Raw genomic sequence first — 19,202 nt, forward strand, 5'->3', positions numbered from 1 at the left:
ATCTACTGCAATTCAGGCAGCTGAGTTCCTCCACCGACCTTGCAAAGGCCGTAATCCTTCTTTGAGAATTCTCTGAACTTGCTGGAGTTTAAAGCCTTTTGACTTTGTTTTACCCTTCGGATAGCCCCAAATGGTAGCATTAACCTACGGACCTCCAGTGTCTGGCAGAAATCAGGACTAGCATACTATCCAGCTGTGTCCTGCATGATCTTCTCAAACAACCGATGAGAAGTCAAGTAACCGATGCTACTGCCAGTTCTTCCTCTAACGGTTCTTCTATCCCCGAAGGGATGGCAAATTTAGTCGCAAGTGCCAGCAGATCCTTATAAGACTTGAGTTGATGCAAATCATCCACTTGATGTGGGAATTCGAGTTCACTGTCAACTGTCTCACAGTCAGAATCTTCACGAAAAATCCTCAAAACACCCCCTCCTCAGAGTGGGAGATATCATAATGCAACCCTGAACCAGGTATTGCTGCCGCAGACCTCTGACTGGAACTACCCGTGTCGGTTGCCAGTGTGCGCAACACATTCCCTTCGACCAACCTCTCAATCAGGATTTCCAGTATTGAGAGCCTACAGATGATATCCTCAATGGATGTTGAGGCAGTACCCTCCTGCCCAATATTGTCCTTTTGGACATTTTGCTGTTTTGGCCTTGGCCTTCCCTGAACTTGGGTCACCAAACTGCTCCCTTATGGAGCTTTTGCTTTTTATTATTTCTTTATTTACTTTTTACAACACAAACCTGCAAGGCAGGTAAAAATGCTACATGCCAATTCGGCCTTTACTGGTCTACCTATCCCCGAGAGGATGGCAAATGATGTTCCAGTGTGCTGGCAACTCTTATTAGCCGAGCTGAAATCATTTAGCATGTGTTGAGGGATTCCTCAAACTCCCTGCCTCTAACCAGGAGATATCCTCAAATATCTGAGTTTAAATCAATGAAATGCACCATCACTCTAGTGAGCAGGCTGATAACCTCATGCATAGATGTTGAGACAGTGCTTCCTGGCCAATATGATCCATTTGGACCGCCAGTTTCGAGTTAGTCTACCCTGCACCAGGGTCGCCAGGCTGCTCCATTTCGGAGCTTTCACGGAGGTTAGTAAGCAGACCTTACCTGCCAGCGTCTCCGAGCCCAGGTTGACCTCCTTATCGTAGCTTCAGCAAAGTTCCTTTTGCAGGCCATGCCTGTCCACATCTTCAGCCCCACGCTTGCCAAACTGCTCCCTTTCGGAGCTTGAAACTGACATAGCTGTGCAGGTCACATCTGAGCCCGGTGGGACAGTCTGCTCCTTCAGGGCCTTCTGCTCCTTTAGAGCCTTGGTGGAGCTTACTGTGCACGTCGCACCTGCCAGTTACTCCGAGCCTGGTACGACAGGCTGCTCCTTTGGAGCCTTGGCGGAGCTAGGTTGTGCCTGCCAGTTTACTCTGAGGACAGCCGCCTGCTCCCTTCCGGAGCCTCACCGGCGGTAGCTGTACAGGCCACGTCTGTCAGCCTCTCCGAGCCCGCTGCACCTATTATCGGAGCCAGCAAAGAAAAAACAGCTTACCTGCCAAAGCATTTTCGAATGGCTCCGAATCCCGCGCCATAGCTACTGAGCTACCCTTCCGTCCTCCACTTCCTGCTTTATGCCAGACCTTGCTTTGAACATGATTTCATCCTTCATGCATTACTGAATAGTTGGCAACCGTGTTTTTTTTCTTTTCACGTTATTATCTCATTTCATAAGTGATAGGAGCAGAATTAGACCATTCAGCCCATCGTCTACTTCGCTATTCAGTCATGGCTGATCTATCTCTCCCTCCTAACCCCATTCTGCCTTCTCCCTATAACCCAGTGTGGGTTCATATTGTGCTCCATGTTTCCCCTGTTGACATCATCCTTCACAGAACATAACATTGTTGCATACTTCTGTTTTCTGAGTATTCTGTTCCATTCCTGTCATGGAACATAAAGGGAAAATGTTTAAGTGCTGTGCACAACACAGACAATGGGTTCAAAATGTATTTCTAGTGCTACAGCAAGGAGATACTATGAAGGAGTTTTAACATTGAAACACAGAAGGCAACCTATGAAATGAGCATTCAGACAAATCTGTACAGGGTAAAATCATACAATCATTTAAGAAACCATCAATGGATCAATATAGGACGTATCAGTTAATTGTGGAATGAAACCCAAAAGTTACACATACCACCATCTTCATCTGCAGTTAGTTTACATAGAAACATAGAAATTAGGTGCAGGAGTAGGCCATTCGGCCCTTCGAGCCTGCACCGCCATTCAATATGATCATGGCTGATCATCCAACTCAGTATCCCGTACTTGCCTTCTCTCCATACCCTCTGATCCCCTTAGCCACAAGGGCCACATCTAACTCCCTCTTAAATATAGCCAATGAACTGGCCTCGACTACCCTCTGTGGCAGAGAGTTCCAGAGATTCACCACTCTCTGTGTTAAAAAAGTTCTTCTCATCTCGGTTTTAAAGGATTTCCCCCTTATCCTTAAGCTGTGACCCCTTGTCCTGGACTTCCCCAACATCGGGAGCAATCTGCCTGCATCTAGCCTGTCTAACCCCTTAAGAATTTTGTAAGTTTCTATAAGATCCCCTCTCAATCTCCTAAATTCTAGAGAGTATGAACCAAGTCTATCCAGTCGTTCTTCATAAGACAGTCCTGACATCCCAGGAATCAGTCTGGTGAACCTTCTCTGCACTCCCTCTATGGCAATAATGTCCTTCCTCAGATTTGGAGACCAAAACTGTACGCAATGCTCCAGGTGTGGTCTCACCAAGACCCTGTACAACTGCAGTAGAACCTCCCTGCTCCTATACTCAAATCCTTTTGCTATGAAAGCTAACATACCATTCGCTTTCTTTTTTTGTTTTTGTTTATTTTATTAGAAGTTAATACAGTACAAAAAAGTACAGTGGAACCTAATTTTAGGTGCCAACTATGTCATACCGTAATCCATACTGTCTTTCTTCATAAGACAGTCCTGACATCCCAGGAATCAGTCTGGTGAACCTATGTTTACAACTTTGGTGTATCCAGGTTTTGTATTATATTTTGTACTGTTCCTCTCATGATTTGAAAAATATATATTTACATCGATGAATATTAATATGAGGCTGTATTTTTAGATTGTTGAATGGTTAGATTTTATCCGTGGATTTCTGTGTGCTTCTTCCTTAAATTAACGGCATTTCAAGTTTCTTTAAACTGAGTTTCCAGTTTTGAAGAAGTAGCCAGAAAGGTTGATGAGGGCAAAGTTGCAGACTTTGTCTAGACGGAGTTCAGTAAGGCATGTGATGCTCCATGTGGTAGGCTGCTCTGGAAGGTTAGATCACATAGGATTGAGGGAGAGCTAGCCAACTGGATAGAGATTCGACTTCATGGAAGGAAGCAGAGGGTGATGGTGGAGGTTGTTTTTTTGGTCGGAGGCATGATTAGTGAGTTTGCAGATGACACTAACTTGGGTGGTGACATAGATAGCGAAGATTGTTATCAAAGATCACAGCAGGATCTTGATCAGTTGGCCAAGTGGGAAGAGGAATGGTTGATGGAGTTTATCTGCAAGGTGTTGCATTTTATGAAGTCAAAGCAGGGCAGGACCTTCACAGTGAATGGCTGGGCTCTGGGTAGTGTTGTTGAGCAGAAGGATCTAGGAGTGCAGGTACATGGGATCCTGAAACTAGCTTCACAGTTCGATAGAGTAGTCAAGAAGGCTATTGGTGCATTAGCCTTCATCAATCAGGGTATTGAGTCTAGAAGTTGCGTTGTGTTACAGCTGTACAAGATGTTGATGAGGAAGCATTTGGGGTATTGTGTTCAGCTTTGGTCACCTTGCTCTAGCAAGGATGTTGTTAAGCTGGGAATATTGCAGAGAAGATTGATGAGGATGAGCTGAGGGTCTTAGCTATAGGGAGAGGTTGAGTAGACTAGGATTTTATTCTTTGGAGTGCAGGAAGGGTGATCTTATCGCGGTGCATAAGTTCTTCATGGGAATAAATAGGGTTAATGCGCAGTCCTTCACCAGCGTAGAAGAATCAAGAACCAGAGGACATAGTTTTAACATGATAGGGGAAAAATTTAACAGGAATCCGAGGAGCAACTTTTTCACGCAGAGGGTGGTGGGTAAATGGAACGAGCTGCCAGTTGGGTAGAGTTGGCGCCTTACAGCACCAGAGACCCGGGTTTGATCCTGACTATGGGTGCTGTCTGCATGGAGTTTGTACGTTCTCCCTGTGATCACGTGGGTTTTCTCTGGGATCTCCAGTTTCCTTCCACACTGTAAATGGTCTACAGGTTTGTATGTTAATTGGCTTTGGTAAAAATTGTAAATTGTTCCTGGTGTGTAGGATAATGTTCGTATACGGGGTGATCACTGGTCTGCTTGGACTCGGTGGGCCGAAGAGCCTGTTTCCGGTTGTATCTCTAAAGTCTAAAAGTAAAGGAGATAGTTGAGGCTGGACCGTCGGGGACTCGGCAACAGGCCTAGCTCACCCGCTGCGGAACCGGGAAACATGCCTGGAGAGGGAACCGCCGAACAGCCCCTGCTCGTCCCTGAGGACCGGAGGACAAGAGAGGAGGGTGGAGGGAGTCGGCGACAGTGGATACAACAACCAATGGCCGTTAAGAAGGTCCATCTGTCTCCTCAGATCCTGGTGAACGTCTACCGCTGCACCGTCGAGAGCATCCTTACCAACTGCATCACAGTATGGTATGGCAACTGCTCTGTCTCCGACCGGAAGGCATTGCAGAGGGTGGTGAAAATTGCCCAACGCATCACCGGTTCCACGCTCCCCTCCATTGAGTCTGTCCAAAGCAAGCGCTGTCTGCGGAGGGCGCTCAGCATCGCCAAGGACTGCTCTCACCCCAACCATGGACTGTTTACCCTCCTACCATCCGGGAGGCGCTACAGGTCTCTCCGTTGCCGAACCAGCAGGTCGAGGAACAGCTTCTTTCCGGCGGCTGTCACTCTACTAAACAACGTACCTCGGTGACTGCCAATCACCACCCCCCCCCCCCCCCCCCCCCCCCCCCCCCCCCCCCCCCCACCCCCCCCCCCCCCCCCCGGACACTTATTATTTTTTTTAATTCAAATCGTTTGCTATGTCGCTCTTCAAGGGAGATGCTAAATGCATTTCGTTGTCTCTGTACTGTACACTGACAATGACAATTAAAATTGAATCTGAATCTGAAGAACCAGGGTCTTACACTCAAGGTTAGCTGTGGGAGGCATCCCTGGACCACAAAGGCTGAAGATGGCTAGGCGAGGAGAGCGCCGACAGTTTACTGGACGATCCAGACGGAGGGAACGGCTACAATGGGCCTTTATGGACAGCTGTAGCTTGGATTTAGAAAATGGCGCCAAAACCTGGCGATTCTTGCATGTCTCAGTGAGCTCTTTCTATACACTGTACTTAATCTGTGATTGTACTTATGTATGGTAATAATTTTCTGTACTGTATGCAAAAAAAGGAATTTCAGTACATGTGATAATAAAGCGTTGAATCATTGTACTGTAAGATTTAAAAGACATTTAGACAGATATATGGAAAGAACAGGTTTAGACGGATATAGGCCCAATGCAGGCAGGTGGGACTGGTGTGATAGAGCATGTTGGTCAGCATGGGCAAGTTGGGCTGAAGGGCCTTTTTCCATGATATATGACTATATGACTCTAACATGACTGATATTTTGCCAATGAATGTGTCCCATCAAAATCTTTAGCTTAGGGTCTGCTCAAATGTATCATGCTAAAATAAAGTATCATTTGTTCGGCATGGACTTGTAGGGCCGAGATGGCCTGTTTCCGTGCTGTAATTGTTATATGGTTATATGGTTAAAAGGCAGGAGAATGGGGTTAAGAGGGAGGGCATGAATCAAAATAGTAAGAATTAACGAGAACTTACCAGTTTGAAGTTTGATCTTTATTTGATGAGGAGTTATGGTGAGCGATTACGCGAAGAGGCCCCGCCAGTCCGCATGCGTGTCAATCTTCAAAGCAGCGGTGTGAAATCACAGATAACAGCAGTCAAAGTAACATAGTAAGACTTAGAGAAGACTAGAACTACCGAGTGATCTTTATGAGAGAGGGCAGGGAGTGGTGGGCACGTAATCGCTCACCGTAACTACTCATAAAATATAGATCAAACTTCAAACTGGTAAGTTCTCGTTTAATCTTACTATTTTACTTCAGAGTCACGTGAGTGATTCTGTGAAGATTTCAATGCTCTGTGATTTCATGCCATGAGAAACGAGTCTCCACAACCACAGCTGCTTCATTGACAGATGAGGGAAACATTCATAATGAATAAATAATAGTAACCCCTCGCATTCGGGAGTAAACTAACCACTGAACCTAAAATAGAGTTGGTAAATATCCCTGGTCTGGCAATAGGTTATTATGAAATGTTCAGAAGTTTGTTCGCCCATCCTGCAGTCGCCAAGATGTGGTCCAGCGGAACGTACATAACCTTTTCTGACGTTGTAGCAGCCCTGGTGGAGTGAGACTCGAAAAAATATCAGTATCTACTCCTGTATGAGCCAAACTCCGTTTCAACCACCTGGGGATGGTCCAAACCAATACCCTTTTATAACGTTTTTTGTATTTAACAAACATTGCTAGTTCAGAGCCTCTAAGGCTTTTCGTGACCATGACGTATTATTGTATATGAGACGTTTGTTTAACATAATATCCTGTGCAGAGAATGCCAAATGAAGACCTAACAATTATTTCACTGGATGCAGAAAAGGATGTTCCTATCTTTTTACAGTGTTGGAAAAATTCCAATTGGGAGAAAACTTTACTTTATGGGTGAAGCTTTAATATACTAACCCGACAGCTAGAATATTGACAAATCAAATACTTTCACCTAAATTTTATTTATCTAGGGGCAACAGACAAGGATGTGCTCTCTCCCAGATGCTATTTGCTTTCACCATAGAACCTCTTACCAGGCATTTATGGATATAATACTAAATATACTTCCAATAAAATGTTGTTATATGCAGATGATGTACTTCTATACATTACTAACCCCCGTCAGTATGCACGGGGATCACTAGTCAGTGCGGACTCATTGGGCCAAAGAGTCTGTTTCCGGGCTGTATCTCTGAACTAAACTCAGCAGCTGAGAAATGGCATTGTATGGGCATTACATTAGTGTGTGTGATGCATTAACGCATCAGATGCATTGATGGGATGTTGTCATGTAACGAGAAACAGTTGCAATCGCATCCCATTCCAGCTAAAATGCATTTGATGTCTTTGGTAAAAAATATAAGTTGTCCCTAGCGTGTAAGATATTGCTAGAGTACGGATGACCACTGGTTAGCAAGTGGGCTGAAGGGCCTGTTTCCGTGCTATATCTCAAACTCTAAAACATGGTGCAGAATATTAATCGGATTTCCAGGTACGGCAGTCAATTAATTTGCAGCATCACTTACACAAAATGGTCTAAATTACTATCGGGTGAGTTTTTGATCACGCTTTGTGATATTTTACAATGATCCTCACTGAGTGTCCTTGGTTCATGGTGCACTTTTATGCATAATTTTACTTTCTGTAAAACAGATAAAGAATAACAAGTCCTGTCCACAAAGTCCATGTTGACCATTCAATTGCCTATAGTGATGCTGCTTAACCTGCAGTGTTCCTCCTGCAGTCTGCTTTTAGTGACTTGCTTTTCAGCACTGCCATAGACTGTCCAATACTTTAGACGTGGAATCAATTGTTACTGTAAGGTTGGGAAATGCAGTGGTCAATCTGAGTACGGCAAGTTCTTACAAACAATGAGGAAAATTGATATTTATTTAAATTTAGAGACACAGCATGGAAACAGGCCCGAAGGCCACGCTAAACAGTCGCCCTGTACGCTAATTTTATCCTACACTCTAGGGACAATTTACAGAGCCCATTTAATCTACAAACCAGCATGTTTTTGGGATATGGGAGGAAGCCAAAGCACCCGGAGAAAACCCACGCGGTCACAGGGAGAATGTGCAAACTCCGTACAGACAGCTCCCAGAGTCAGGATCGAACCTGGGTCTCTGGAGCTTTCAGGGCAGCAACTCTACCGCTGCGCCACCGTGCCGCTCCTATGGGGAGTAGCAGTTTTAGCTGATGTTAGTTAAGGACAGATTCTACCTCAGACTGGGGAAACAATGTCTCTATAATACTATTCGTTAGATTATTAACTGCATGACTTTTATTGCAGCTGGTTCTGGATGAAAACATGAAAGTACTTCGGCCAAGTATTCTGATTGAACTACAAGATGAATCTCGAATTAAGCACAGCATAATGTTTGATAAAATAGATCCACATTACTTCTACCTGTTAACTGAGAGGATGGTAAGCTGATTTTTGTTCACAGTTCGATCATGTAATTAATGCCTTTCATTCCTGGCATGTGACATTATGGCAAAGCTGATGCTTGTAACTATCTGCAGTTGGCCTGAGAAGGTGGTTACTGGATGGTCCTTGGATCTACTGCTTGCTATAGGAGACGAGGAGGAATTTCTTTAGTCAGAGGGTGATGAATCTGTGGGAATTAATTGCCGCAGAAAGCTGTGGAGGTCGTCAATGGATATTTTTAAGGTGGAGGTTGATAGATTCTTGATTAGTACGGGTGTCAGGGTTTATGGGGAGAAGGCTGGAGAATGGGGTTGAGGGAAAGATAGATCAGCCATGATTGAATGGTGGTGTAGACTTGATGAGCTGAATGGCCTCATTCTGCTGCTGTAACGTATGAACATGAGTGATGGGCTCAGCGATTTTGCAGGACATTTAAAGGCCAGGGGGTCTAGTGGCACACAAACTCCAGAATTGGTAGGGTGGAGGTCAGCAAGTGTCATTCCCTGAAAACCTTGAATAAACTGATTGGGTTCCATATCTTTATTAATATTAGACTTTAGAGATACAGCATGGAAACAGCCCCTTCGACCCACCAAGACCGTGCAAAGCAGCGATTCCCATACCCTATCACTACCCTACACACTTGGGACAATTTAAAATTTTACCGAACCCAAATACATACAAACCTGTACCTTTTTGGAGTGTGGGAGGAAACCAGGGCACCCAGAGAAAACTCACACAGTCACAGGGAGAAACGTGCAAACTCTGTATAGACAGCGCCCGTAGTCAGGATTGTACCCGGGTCTCTGGCGTTGTAAGGCAGCAACTCCACCTCTGCACCACTGTGCCGCCCTTGTCCGCAATGTGTAGGATAGTGCTGGTGTGTGAGGTGATCACTGGTCGGCGTGGACTCGGTGGGCCGATGAGTCTGTTTCCACGCTGTAAATCTGAAGTCATAGATTGGGGAGGGGGAAGGTCAGCACATGTCATTCCCTGAAGATCTTTAATGAACTGTTTGGGTTCCAGATTCATTTTAATATATTTGGAATTGTAGATTTAGAACACGGCAAAGTGTGAAATGGAAAAATTGAGTTAATTTTCTATTCAAATTCAAAACCTGTGATGGAATAAATATTTTGCCTTGATCATCGGTCCCCAAATCTTTGAAAGATTTCAGATTTTACTGATTTTAATAGTGGCGACACCAGGATGAAGATAATTGGACTATTTTTAGTCACAATTTTTGTTTCTGTTGAGAAATATGTAGTTTCTATCATTCTATCACCAGTTCCCTCTGCTCTCTAAATAGACAGTCATTTTGGTGTAAATTCATTCTGTTTGCTGTAGAGTTGACTAGTGAGCAAACATTATTTCTCCTGCCACAAATACGTCGCCTGACGCTGCCTTATTTATTTCTGTTTGCTTTGTAACCTTCTTTGAGAGGAGGAAATTTGTATTTCCCTTTGTAATTAACTATTCTTGTATAACTTTGACTGATTTCAAACCCATGAAGTAAAATTCCATCAACCCAGATTTTTTTTATTTTGGAGCCAATTGCTTTGAGAGTTTCAACATGTGAAATTGTAATCTGATGATTTTGGACTTTACTTTAGACTAGAGATACAGCCAGAAACAGGCCATTCAGCCCACCGAGTCCGCACCAACCAGCAATCAACCCATACACTAGCATTATCCTATACACTGGGGACAATTTACCGAGACGGCACCGACCAGCGATCCCTGACCGTTAGCACTATCCTACACACAAGAGGGACAATTTATAATTATACCAAGACAATTAACCTACAAAACCTGTACATCTTTGGATTGTGGGAGGAAACTGGAGCACCCGGAGAAAACATACATGGTCATGGGGAGAATGCACAAACTCCGTACAGACAGCACCCATAGTCAGGATCAAACCCGAATCTCTGACGCTGTAAGGCAACAATTCTACTACTGTGCTACCGTGCCGCCCAGTGACTGTGCTCTGTGTTTCCATCATGTTACACACCATCCTGGTGTCATTACTTTTATAGAGAGATGAAGGTCCTGAGATTCCTTGACCAGCAGTAACGTGGGAATTCTTCCACCACGGGGGGTTCTCCCCACTCATTCACAGCATGTACACATCACTACCAGCTTCAGCCAAGACTTACACCTTTGAACCAAACTGATTCTGGTCCATTTTAAAGAGCAGTAAATGACCAAACATTTCAGTCGGTCTGCAGTCATTTCTACGCTGAGTAAGGATGGGAGGATTCCTTTCCTGAAGCACATTGGTAAACCAGTGGCAGTAGTTTCACAATAAAGACCCACCAACATAGTCTCAAGATATCCAAGAATTACCAGGAAAGGCTGCCATTGCTGATCCTGCAGTATAAGGTTGTAGGGGGACTTTTGTGCTATTTTGTGCTCTACCCATGCCCTGTATCTGGATAGGCACAGACACAAAATAAAACAGCATGTAGATCAGTGATGAGTCTATCAAACAAGTTGATTTATTGAAGGCCTTAACAATGTGTACTGTAAAACACTCTCAGATATCCCAAAGTGTTTCAAAGATTCACAATACCTACAGCATTTTATATTCTCATGACACAATGGTTTCTTATAGATTTGAAATATGTCATCATAGATCGATGTCTCTGTAACCTTCCATCTTTGTCTTTTCACAGAGCTATCTTTAACCCTACACTTCATGTTACCTTGAACATTTTTCTCCAATATATCTACAAATACTATAGATGTCAATATCCCTGTAGGGAGAATAGATGGGGTCCATTTATTGAAAAAGACCATTCGTTAACCTCTGGGGACTTGCCCGCCAAACACAGTGACAAGGAGCAGCTGTAATCTCAGGGTTGCAACGGATAAGAACATAAGCAGAACTGTGAACAACTATCCCCCCTCAATAGATAAGGAAGCCTGCTTTTCAGCAATTTATTGGTTTTATTACCCGCAGCCATTTACAACCCCCAATGTCTATACAACTAAAAGTCTTCGGTTTGCGCCCACGATGTGTCTCTGTGTCAATGGTTAATTCCTATCTTCTTCCAAACGCTAGACCACAGCCTTCTCATTTTCACACTTCCTACTCACATTTTTCCTGCGGTGGCGATAAACATCTTCCCGTCGCACTTCCACCTATATTTCCAAAGTTATTAATTTTTGAAATTTTAAAAACAGCCAAAACCATCTTCTCACGGACAGCACCAATCACAATGGGTTCTCAAGCTGGTTGCCGACTGCTACAATGACATCACAATGGGATATTGCCAATGGTAACGTGGTTGCTGCCCCTCTACCAATATCTGAAGGGGCTGCTCATCAAGTTCTAGTTGCATTTTGGTCCCATGATCCTGGTGTTTGGGCACAAGGCAGAGAGTGGGGAGGGCAATCGGGTGGAAATTCTCATCGCCCCCTTCTCCCCCTGGAGTGAACGTCAACGCCACACCCCCCCCCCCCGCCGCGTTGGGGGACGGGGCCTAACGGGTCCCACTTGGTCTAGTATTTATTGTAACAAAGCTAACTGTGCTGTGACAACTAAATACTTGGACACATCTACTTATCACCCTCCTAACATCCTATGTTGGCCTTTTCTTCCATCATGCTATCCCAGTATGTAAGCTCGGGTTAAACAGACTATAACCTACTCATGTGTAGGAAGGAACTGCAGATGCTGGTTTAAACCGAATATGGACCCAAAATGTTGGAGTAACTTAGCCTTAAAAATGTCCGTCGCCTCCACAGCCTTCTAGTGGCAAAGAATTTGACAGATTCACCACCCTATGACTAAAGACATTCCTCCTCGTCCTCTTAAATGGATGTCCTTTCTTGATCAGTACAGGCGTCAGAGGTTATGGGGAGAAGCCAGGAGAATGAGGTTAGAAGGGAGAGTTAGGTCAGCCATGATTGAATGGCAGAGTGGACTTGATGGGTCAAATGGCCTAATTCTACTCCTATTCCTTCTGACCTTTAATTCTGAGTCAATGACCTCTCCACTAGTGGAAACAAAGGTCAACAAGAAAAACACTGAAGTGCAAACCTCGGAAGAGTTCTGCACCATGGTGCATGCTGCAGGCTGACAAACCTGCAAGATTTTGCTCTGCCGTTTTAATAAGAAATTTAGAAGCCACCAAATCCAGAGGCGTTTCCCCTTGTCACTGGGAAGTGTGCTTTATATTGAGGATGTAGCTGTATTTCTAAAGCTTATTCTGGTTTTGGTCTAGAGTATTTTTAAACTGAGAAGTATCGTGAGGAACTTGCAATTACATCATTGCCAGTAATATGCTTTGTGTGCATTTACGAAGATTAATTTGCCGTTGTTGTACTCATCACAATGTATTTGGTGAGATCCAGAGGAAATTTAGGGTGGAGGGGTTGGTGGGGTATGTGGCCAACAGCACAAACAAGGGGAGGAATAGAAAGGATTACATGAAGGAGGGTGGATGGCAAAGTAAATCCCATGGATCAACTCCTGAGTGGTTAATCGTGGCTTGAGGAATAAGGAAAGTTACTAAATGCAGTGTAGAAGCTAAAAAATCTAGCAATACAGATAAATAATAACTAAACTAAGCACAGTGGTAGAGTTGCTGCCTTACAGCGCCAGAGACCCAGGTTTGATCCTGACTACAGGTGCTGTTTGTATGGAGTATGTACGTTCTCACCGTGACCGTGTGGGTTTTCTCCAGGATCTCTGGTTTGCTTCCACTGACAAACTGCTCCAAAGACGCACAGGTTTGTAGGTTAATTGGTTTGGTTTAATTGTAAATTGTCCCATCGATCAGTGTGTTAGTGTGCGGGGATCGCTGGTCGGCATAGAGTTGGTGGGCAGAAGGGCCTGTTTAGCGCTGTATCTCTACACCAAACTAAACCAGTGGTTCTAGACTTGGTGGTAGAAAGGGAAGAGAAGGCACATGCTGTGTGACAGGGGTTTGTGCAATGTGGATTCTAATGAGTGAACAAAATACTTATTCCAGGTGATAGATTTGTTTTGAAAGGTTTTTAATTTTGACTGCCTCTGATGGCTCCACCGTGTCACCTCATTGCTTCATAATGATGTTTAGTTTAGAGAATCAGCGCAGAAAAAATAACGCCCTTCGGCTCACCGAGCCCGCACCAACCAGTAATTCCCGCACACTAACACTATCCTATGCACACTAGGGACAATTTACAATTGTACCAAAGCCAATTAACCTATAAACCTGTACGGCTTTGGAGTGTGGGAGGAAACCGGAGATCCCCGAGAAAACCCACGCTGGTCACGGGTGGAACATACAAACTCCATACAGACAGCACCTGTAGTCAGGATCGAACCCAGGTCTCTGGTGCTGTAAGGCAGCAACTCAACCGCTGCGTCACCGTGTCGCCGTGTGGTTATCAAGAAAACACATCAGCGTACAGGCGTTTGAGAAGATTCAACAAATATTATTTACAATATATATTAATGATTTAGATGAAGGGATTAAAAGTAACATTAGCAAACTTGCAGATGACACAAAGCTGGGTGGCAGTGTGAACCGTGAGGAGGATGCTATGAGGATGCAGGGTGACTTGGACAGGTTGGGTGAGTGGGCAGATGCAGTTTAATGTGGATAAATGCGAGTTTAACCTTAACGAGTTAAATGCAAAAACAGGAAGGAAGATTATTATCTAAATGGTGTCAAGTTGGGAAAAGGGGAAGTACAACAGGATGTGGGGTCCTTGTTCATCAGTCACTGAAAGTAAAAATGCAGGTACAGCAGGCAGTGAAGAAAGCAAATGGCATGTTGGCCTTCATAACAAGAGGAGTTGAGTATAGGAGCAAAGAGGTCCTTCTGCAGTTGTACAGGGCCCTAGTGAGATCACACCTGGAATATTGTGCCCAGTTTTGGTCTCCAAATTTGAGGAAGGACATTCTTGCTATTAAGGGAATGCAACATGGGTTCACAAGGTTGATTCCTGGGATGGCGGGACTGTCATATGTTGATCGAATGGAGCAGCTGGGCTTGTATACTCTGGAATTTAGGATGAGAGGGGATCTTATTGAAACATATAAGATTATTCAGGGTTTGGACATGCTGGAGGCATGAAACATGTTCCCGATGTTGGGGGAGGCCAGAACCAGGGGCCACAGTTTAATAATAAGGGGTAAGCCGGAGATGAGGAAATACTTTTTCGCAGTTGTGAATCTGTGGAATTCTCTGCCTCAGAGGGCGGTGGAGGCCGGTTCTCTGGATGCTTTCAAGAGGGTTCGATAGAGCGCTTAAAGATCATGGGGAGAAGGCAAGAACGAGGTACTGATTGTGGATGATCAGCCATGATCACATTGAATGGTGATGCTGGCTCGAAGGGCCATTTGGCCCACTCCTGCACCTATTGACTATTGTCTACTTCAACAGATGTGCTACAGAATGTATTCTGGTAGGGTGCATCTGTCTGGTGTGGCAACTGCTCTGCTCTTGACTGCCTGATCCTGCAGAGTGTGGTGAACACAGCCCAGTACATCACAGGCTCGTCACTACCTTCTATCTAGAGCAGCTTCACAAGATAAAGCCAGCAAAGTCCGGTCAAGGATAGTCCAAGAGACATCAAAGAGGTAGATAGTAGTTCAGCACTGCTGTTTAAGAAGGAATTGCAGAGGCTGGAAGGTAGACAAAAGTGCTGGAGAAACTCAGCGGGTGCAGCAGCATCTACAGAGCGAAGGAAATAGGCAATGTTTCGGGCCGAAACCCTTCTTCACTGCTCTCTGGTTGTGGTAGGATGATTCAGATGCCTGATAACAGCTGGAAAGACACTGTCCCTGAATCTGGTAGTGTGCGTTTTCACACTCTATACCTTTTGCCTGATGGGACAGGGTTAGGATACAGGAACTTGAGAGCTCAGACATCTAGACTTAAGGACAGTCTCATTTGGTTATTCTATGAATGTACTTCAATTTTTTTTGCACTACTCAGATTTTGCCTTACAATATTGCACCATTCTGCTATTTTGCAATTGGTGTTTTTATTGTTAATCCCATTCTCTTGCCTCCTCTAGCAAAGTGCATGACATAGCTATGCTGCATTCCATTTGCCACTCTCCCAACTTGTCCAAGACTTCCTGCTTCCTCAAAATTACCTGCCCCTCCACATATCTTTGTGTTATCCACAAACTTGGCCACAAAGCAATCAATTTCATCATCCAGATCATTAATACATAACGTGAAAGTAGTGGACCTTACAATGACCCCTGCCTAACACCACAAGTCACTGGAAGCCAACCCGAAAAGGCTCTTCTTATTCGCACTCTTTGCCTTCTTCCAACTGTTTGTAGAATTAGGTGAGAGTTGTAGGGGACATGCCGAACATCCTAAGCCTTCTTAGGAAGTAGAGGCGTTGTTGTGCTTCCTTGGTCTTGCTTTAATATGCGTGGTCAGAAGTTGTTGGTGATATTAACTCCTAGGAATTTGACGTTTCAACCATGTATACTTCGGCACCGTCAATGTAAACTGGGGTATGTGTACTGCTTCGTTTCCTGAAGTCGATCACTATCTCCTTTGTCTTGCTGGCATTGAGAGAAAGGTTGTGGCCTTGATGCCAGGACACGAAATTCACGTTCAACAGCTCCTTAAAACCCACCCACTGTTTCCTGGTAACATTACCAAACCCTTTTGCTTTGATTCTATCATTCCATTACAGACTCATTTTATTTACTTCAGCAACTGCAGTGACTGCAGATGCTGGTTTAAATAAACACAAGAGGCTGTAGTAACTCAGTCAAGACCCTTCTTCAGATTCTTCTTCCATTCTTCTTCAGATTTTTTTAATATCCGTTTTTTTCTGTCTTGGACTAGCTGTCAAAGAACATTCTGCAAACTCAACATCTTTTCCATCTTTCATCAAGATTATTACTTCCTAAAAATAACCAGACAGTCATTTCTTGCAAATAATGTGAAGGAAAAATCCATGCTCATAACCAAACTCTCACCATCTCTCATTTATATGTACTGTACAATACAATACAATACCATATTCTCACCATCTCTCATTTATACAGAATGTACTGTATAATATTCAAAGCTGGATTATAAGCCACATGTAGCTGCTTGCAGTGTAGCTGCTGCCAACGATGGCGGCCACAGTGTACTGCTCCTTGCTGTTTTGTATGTGTTTGTTCGTTTGTGTCATCTGTGAAAACCCTACAAAGATTACTTTCACGAGAGAGGTACTCATAATAATCGGACATACCGTACCTCCAAACATCGTTTCGGATTTCTCTCACTCGCTGGATTATTTGGCATACTCGTCGGCGGGACTGTGGCTGCGTTCAAGGTCTAGTGACGGAGGAGAACCTGTGGGAAGCGCTCTGGAGAACTCAACCGACTCTGGCGACGAGGATCACGCACACCACTGAGGAAGCACAATCTGCCACAGGCAATGATGGTCCAATTCTACACGGCCATCTTAAGGTCTGTTCTCACCTTCTCCATCATGGTCTGATTTGGCTCAGCCACCAAGCACGACACACTGGAGGCTACAGCGAATCGTCCGATCAGCAGAGAAGATTGTTGGCTGCAACCTTCCCTCCATTGATGAACTGTACACTGCAAGGGCCAGGAAGCGAGCGGGCAAGATCATCTCTGACCCCTCTCACCCTGGCCACAAATTCTTTGAATCACTTCCCTCTGGAAGGCGACTCCGGATTGTCAAAGCTGCCAGACATAGAACAGTTTTCAACCAAAAGTAGTTGCTCTACTCAACAGCCAGAAATCTGTAGCCTCCCTTTGATCTGGTATTTTGTTGGTTCACATGCTTGATCAATGGTGTTTTATCATTAATGTCTTATTGTTATTAATGTTTAGTGTTTTCCGAGTCATTCGTAACTGTCACTGTATGTCATGTTGTTATTTGTGGGTGAAGCACCAAGGCAAATTCCTTGTATGTGTTTACCTGGCCAATAAACTTACTTACATGGGTTGATTAAAAACCAGCTTCGATTATCCCATTTTGAAACGTAATTGAAATGATTAGTTTAGTTTAGTTTAAAGATACAGTGTGGAAACAGGCCATTTGGCCCACCGAGTCTGCGCCGACCAATGATCCCCGCACACTAACACTACCCTACACACACTAGGGACAATTTACACTCACACGAAGACGATTAATTTACATGCGTGTACGTCTTTGGCAAATGGGAGGAAACCGAAGATCTCGGAGAAAACTCAGGTGGTCACTGGGAGGACGTACAAACTTCATACAGACAGCACCCGTAGTCAGCATTGAACCTGACTCCGGCGCTGTAAGGCAGCAACTATACCGCTGCACCACCGTGCCACTGCAAAAACCTTTTGGAAACCTAAAATAAAAACAGAAAATGCTGGAAGTGCTTGTAGTATCAGAAAAGATCTTAAGCATTGGCTTTGTTTCTCAATCCACAGATGCTGCCCAATCGACTGAATAACTCTAGCATTGTCAGTTTTTAGTAAATAAATGTGCAAGCTTGATGGTGTGTGATATGACTAGACTGTAAGATTTTACTTCGGAGTCAAGTGAGTGACTACGTGAAGAACCCCGCCAAGACGCATGCGTATCATATCGCAACACGCATTGCAATGAGTCACAGCAGTTCCCCTTAGCAGCAAAATTTGAAAGCCGGGAACAGCAGGTAAGGAGACTGCGTTCCAGAATTTGAAAGTCGGGAACAGCAGGTAAGAAGACTCTGCGTTCTGTCCACTTACCTTTCAGGTGGAGACATGGACCAGATCCACGAAGGCTGCGGGAAAGCTGGCGGGAGAGAGCCGCGGAGTTGCGGGCAGCCAGCGGCAGCAGCCAACAGCACGCCAATCTCCCATAATGGGAACAGCTGTGCCCGACTTTGCTCCTGACTTCGCTCCCACACCGGCCAAGCCGGGCGGGAGAGCGAAGCAAGCAACTAACAGGGTCGTTGACTCCGAGGAGTCCGACTCTGAATAGCCGCGAGCGGACAGTGCCCGTGCGCATTGGGGCCGGTTGGAACAGCTTCAGGAGCAGCCGCGAGCGGCCAGTGCCCGTGCGCATTGGGGCCGGTTGGAACAGCTTCAGGAGCAGCCGCGAGCGGCCAGTGCCCGTGCGCATTGGGGCCGGTTGGAACAGCTTCAGGAGCAGCCGCGAGCGGCCAGTGCCCGTGCGCATTGGGGCCAGTTGGAACAGCTTCAGGAGCAGCCGCGAGCGGCCAGTGCCCGTGCGCATTGGAGCCAGTTGGAGCGGCTGGGAGCAGGGAACAAAGCAGCCGCGATGGCCAGTACCCGTGAGCATTGGAGCCGGTTGGAGCGGCTGCAGGAGGACGAGCTTCAAGCAGCCGCGATGGCCAGTGCCCGTGAGCATTGGAGCCGGTTGGAGCGGCTGCAGGAGCAATCCCTCTTGTAGGGCTGCACAGTGTTTCTCCCTCATCCGAGGGGAACACTGGGGGTCAATCCTGGGCTGATTGCAGGAGCTGGAGCAGGAGCGGCTTCAGGAGCAGCCGCGTCGGCCAGTGCCCGTGAGCATTGGAGCCGGGTGGAGTGGCTGCAGGAACTGGAGCAGGAGCGAACTCAGGAGTAGCGGTTTCAGGAGCAGCCGCGACGGCCAGTGACCATGTGCATTGGAGCCTGTTGGATGCCCGAGAGCATCGGAGCCAGCTGGAGCGGCTGTTGGAGCAGGTAAGTGGCAGGCTCTGGGAGATGGAGACTAGTCACAGGGGGCAGCTAGTAAATCCTACAGCAGTACCTCTTGTAGGGCTGCACAGTGTTCTCCCTCATCAGAGGGGAGTATAGGGGGTCAATTCTGGGCTGAACCTGAACAGGGGTGCAGAACATACCCCTAGTGCACATGGGGTGCAGAAAGCCTATTGG

The 19,202-nt window shown here is 45.5% G+C and overlaps 1 protein-coding gene across 1 annotated transcript in view; it reads left to right on the forward strand.

Annotated features, from left to right (window-relative positions):
* Nucleotides 1–19,202, forward strand: part of LOC129703097 (plexin-D1-like) — a 95,698-nt gene that overhangs the window by 32,225 nt on the left and 44,271 nt on the right. The window contains exon 3 of the mRNA XM_055645295.1: nucleotides 8,234–8,368. Within this exon, the coding sequence (XP_055501270.1) occupies nucleotides 8,234–8,368 (135 nt within the window). The remainder of the gene's footprint in view (nucleotides 1–8,233; nucleotides 8,369–19,202) is intronic.

Source organism: Leucoraja erinacea, chromosome 13 (assembly GCF_028641065.1).
Source record: "Leucoraja erinacea ecotype New England chromosome 13, Leri_hhj_1, whole genome shotgun sequence".
Taxonomy (NCBI): domain Eukaryota; kingdom Metazoa; phylum Chordata; class Chondrichthyes; order Rajiformes; family Rajidae; genus Leucoraja; species Leucoraja erinaceus.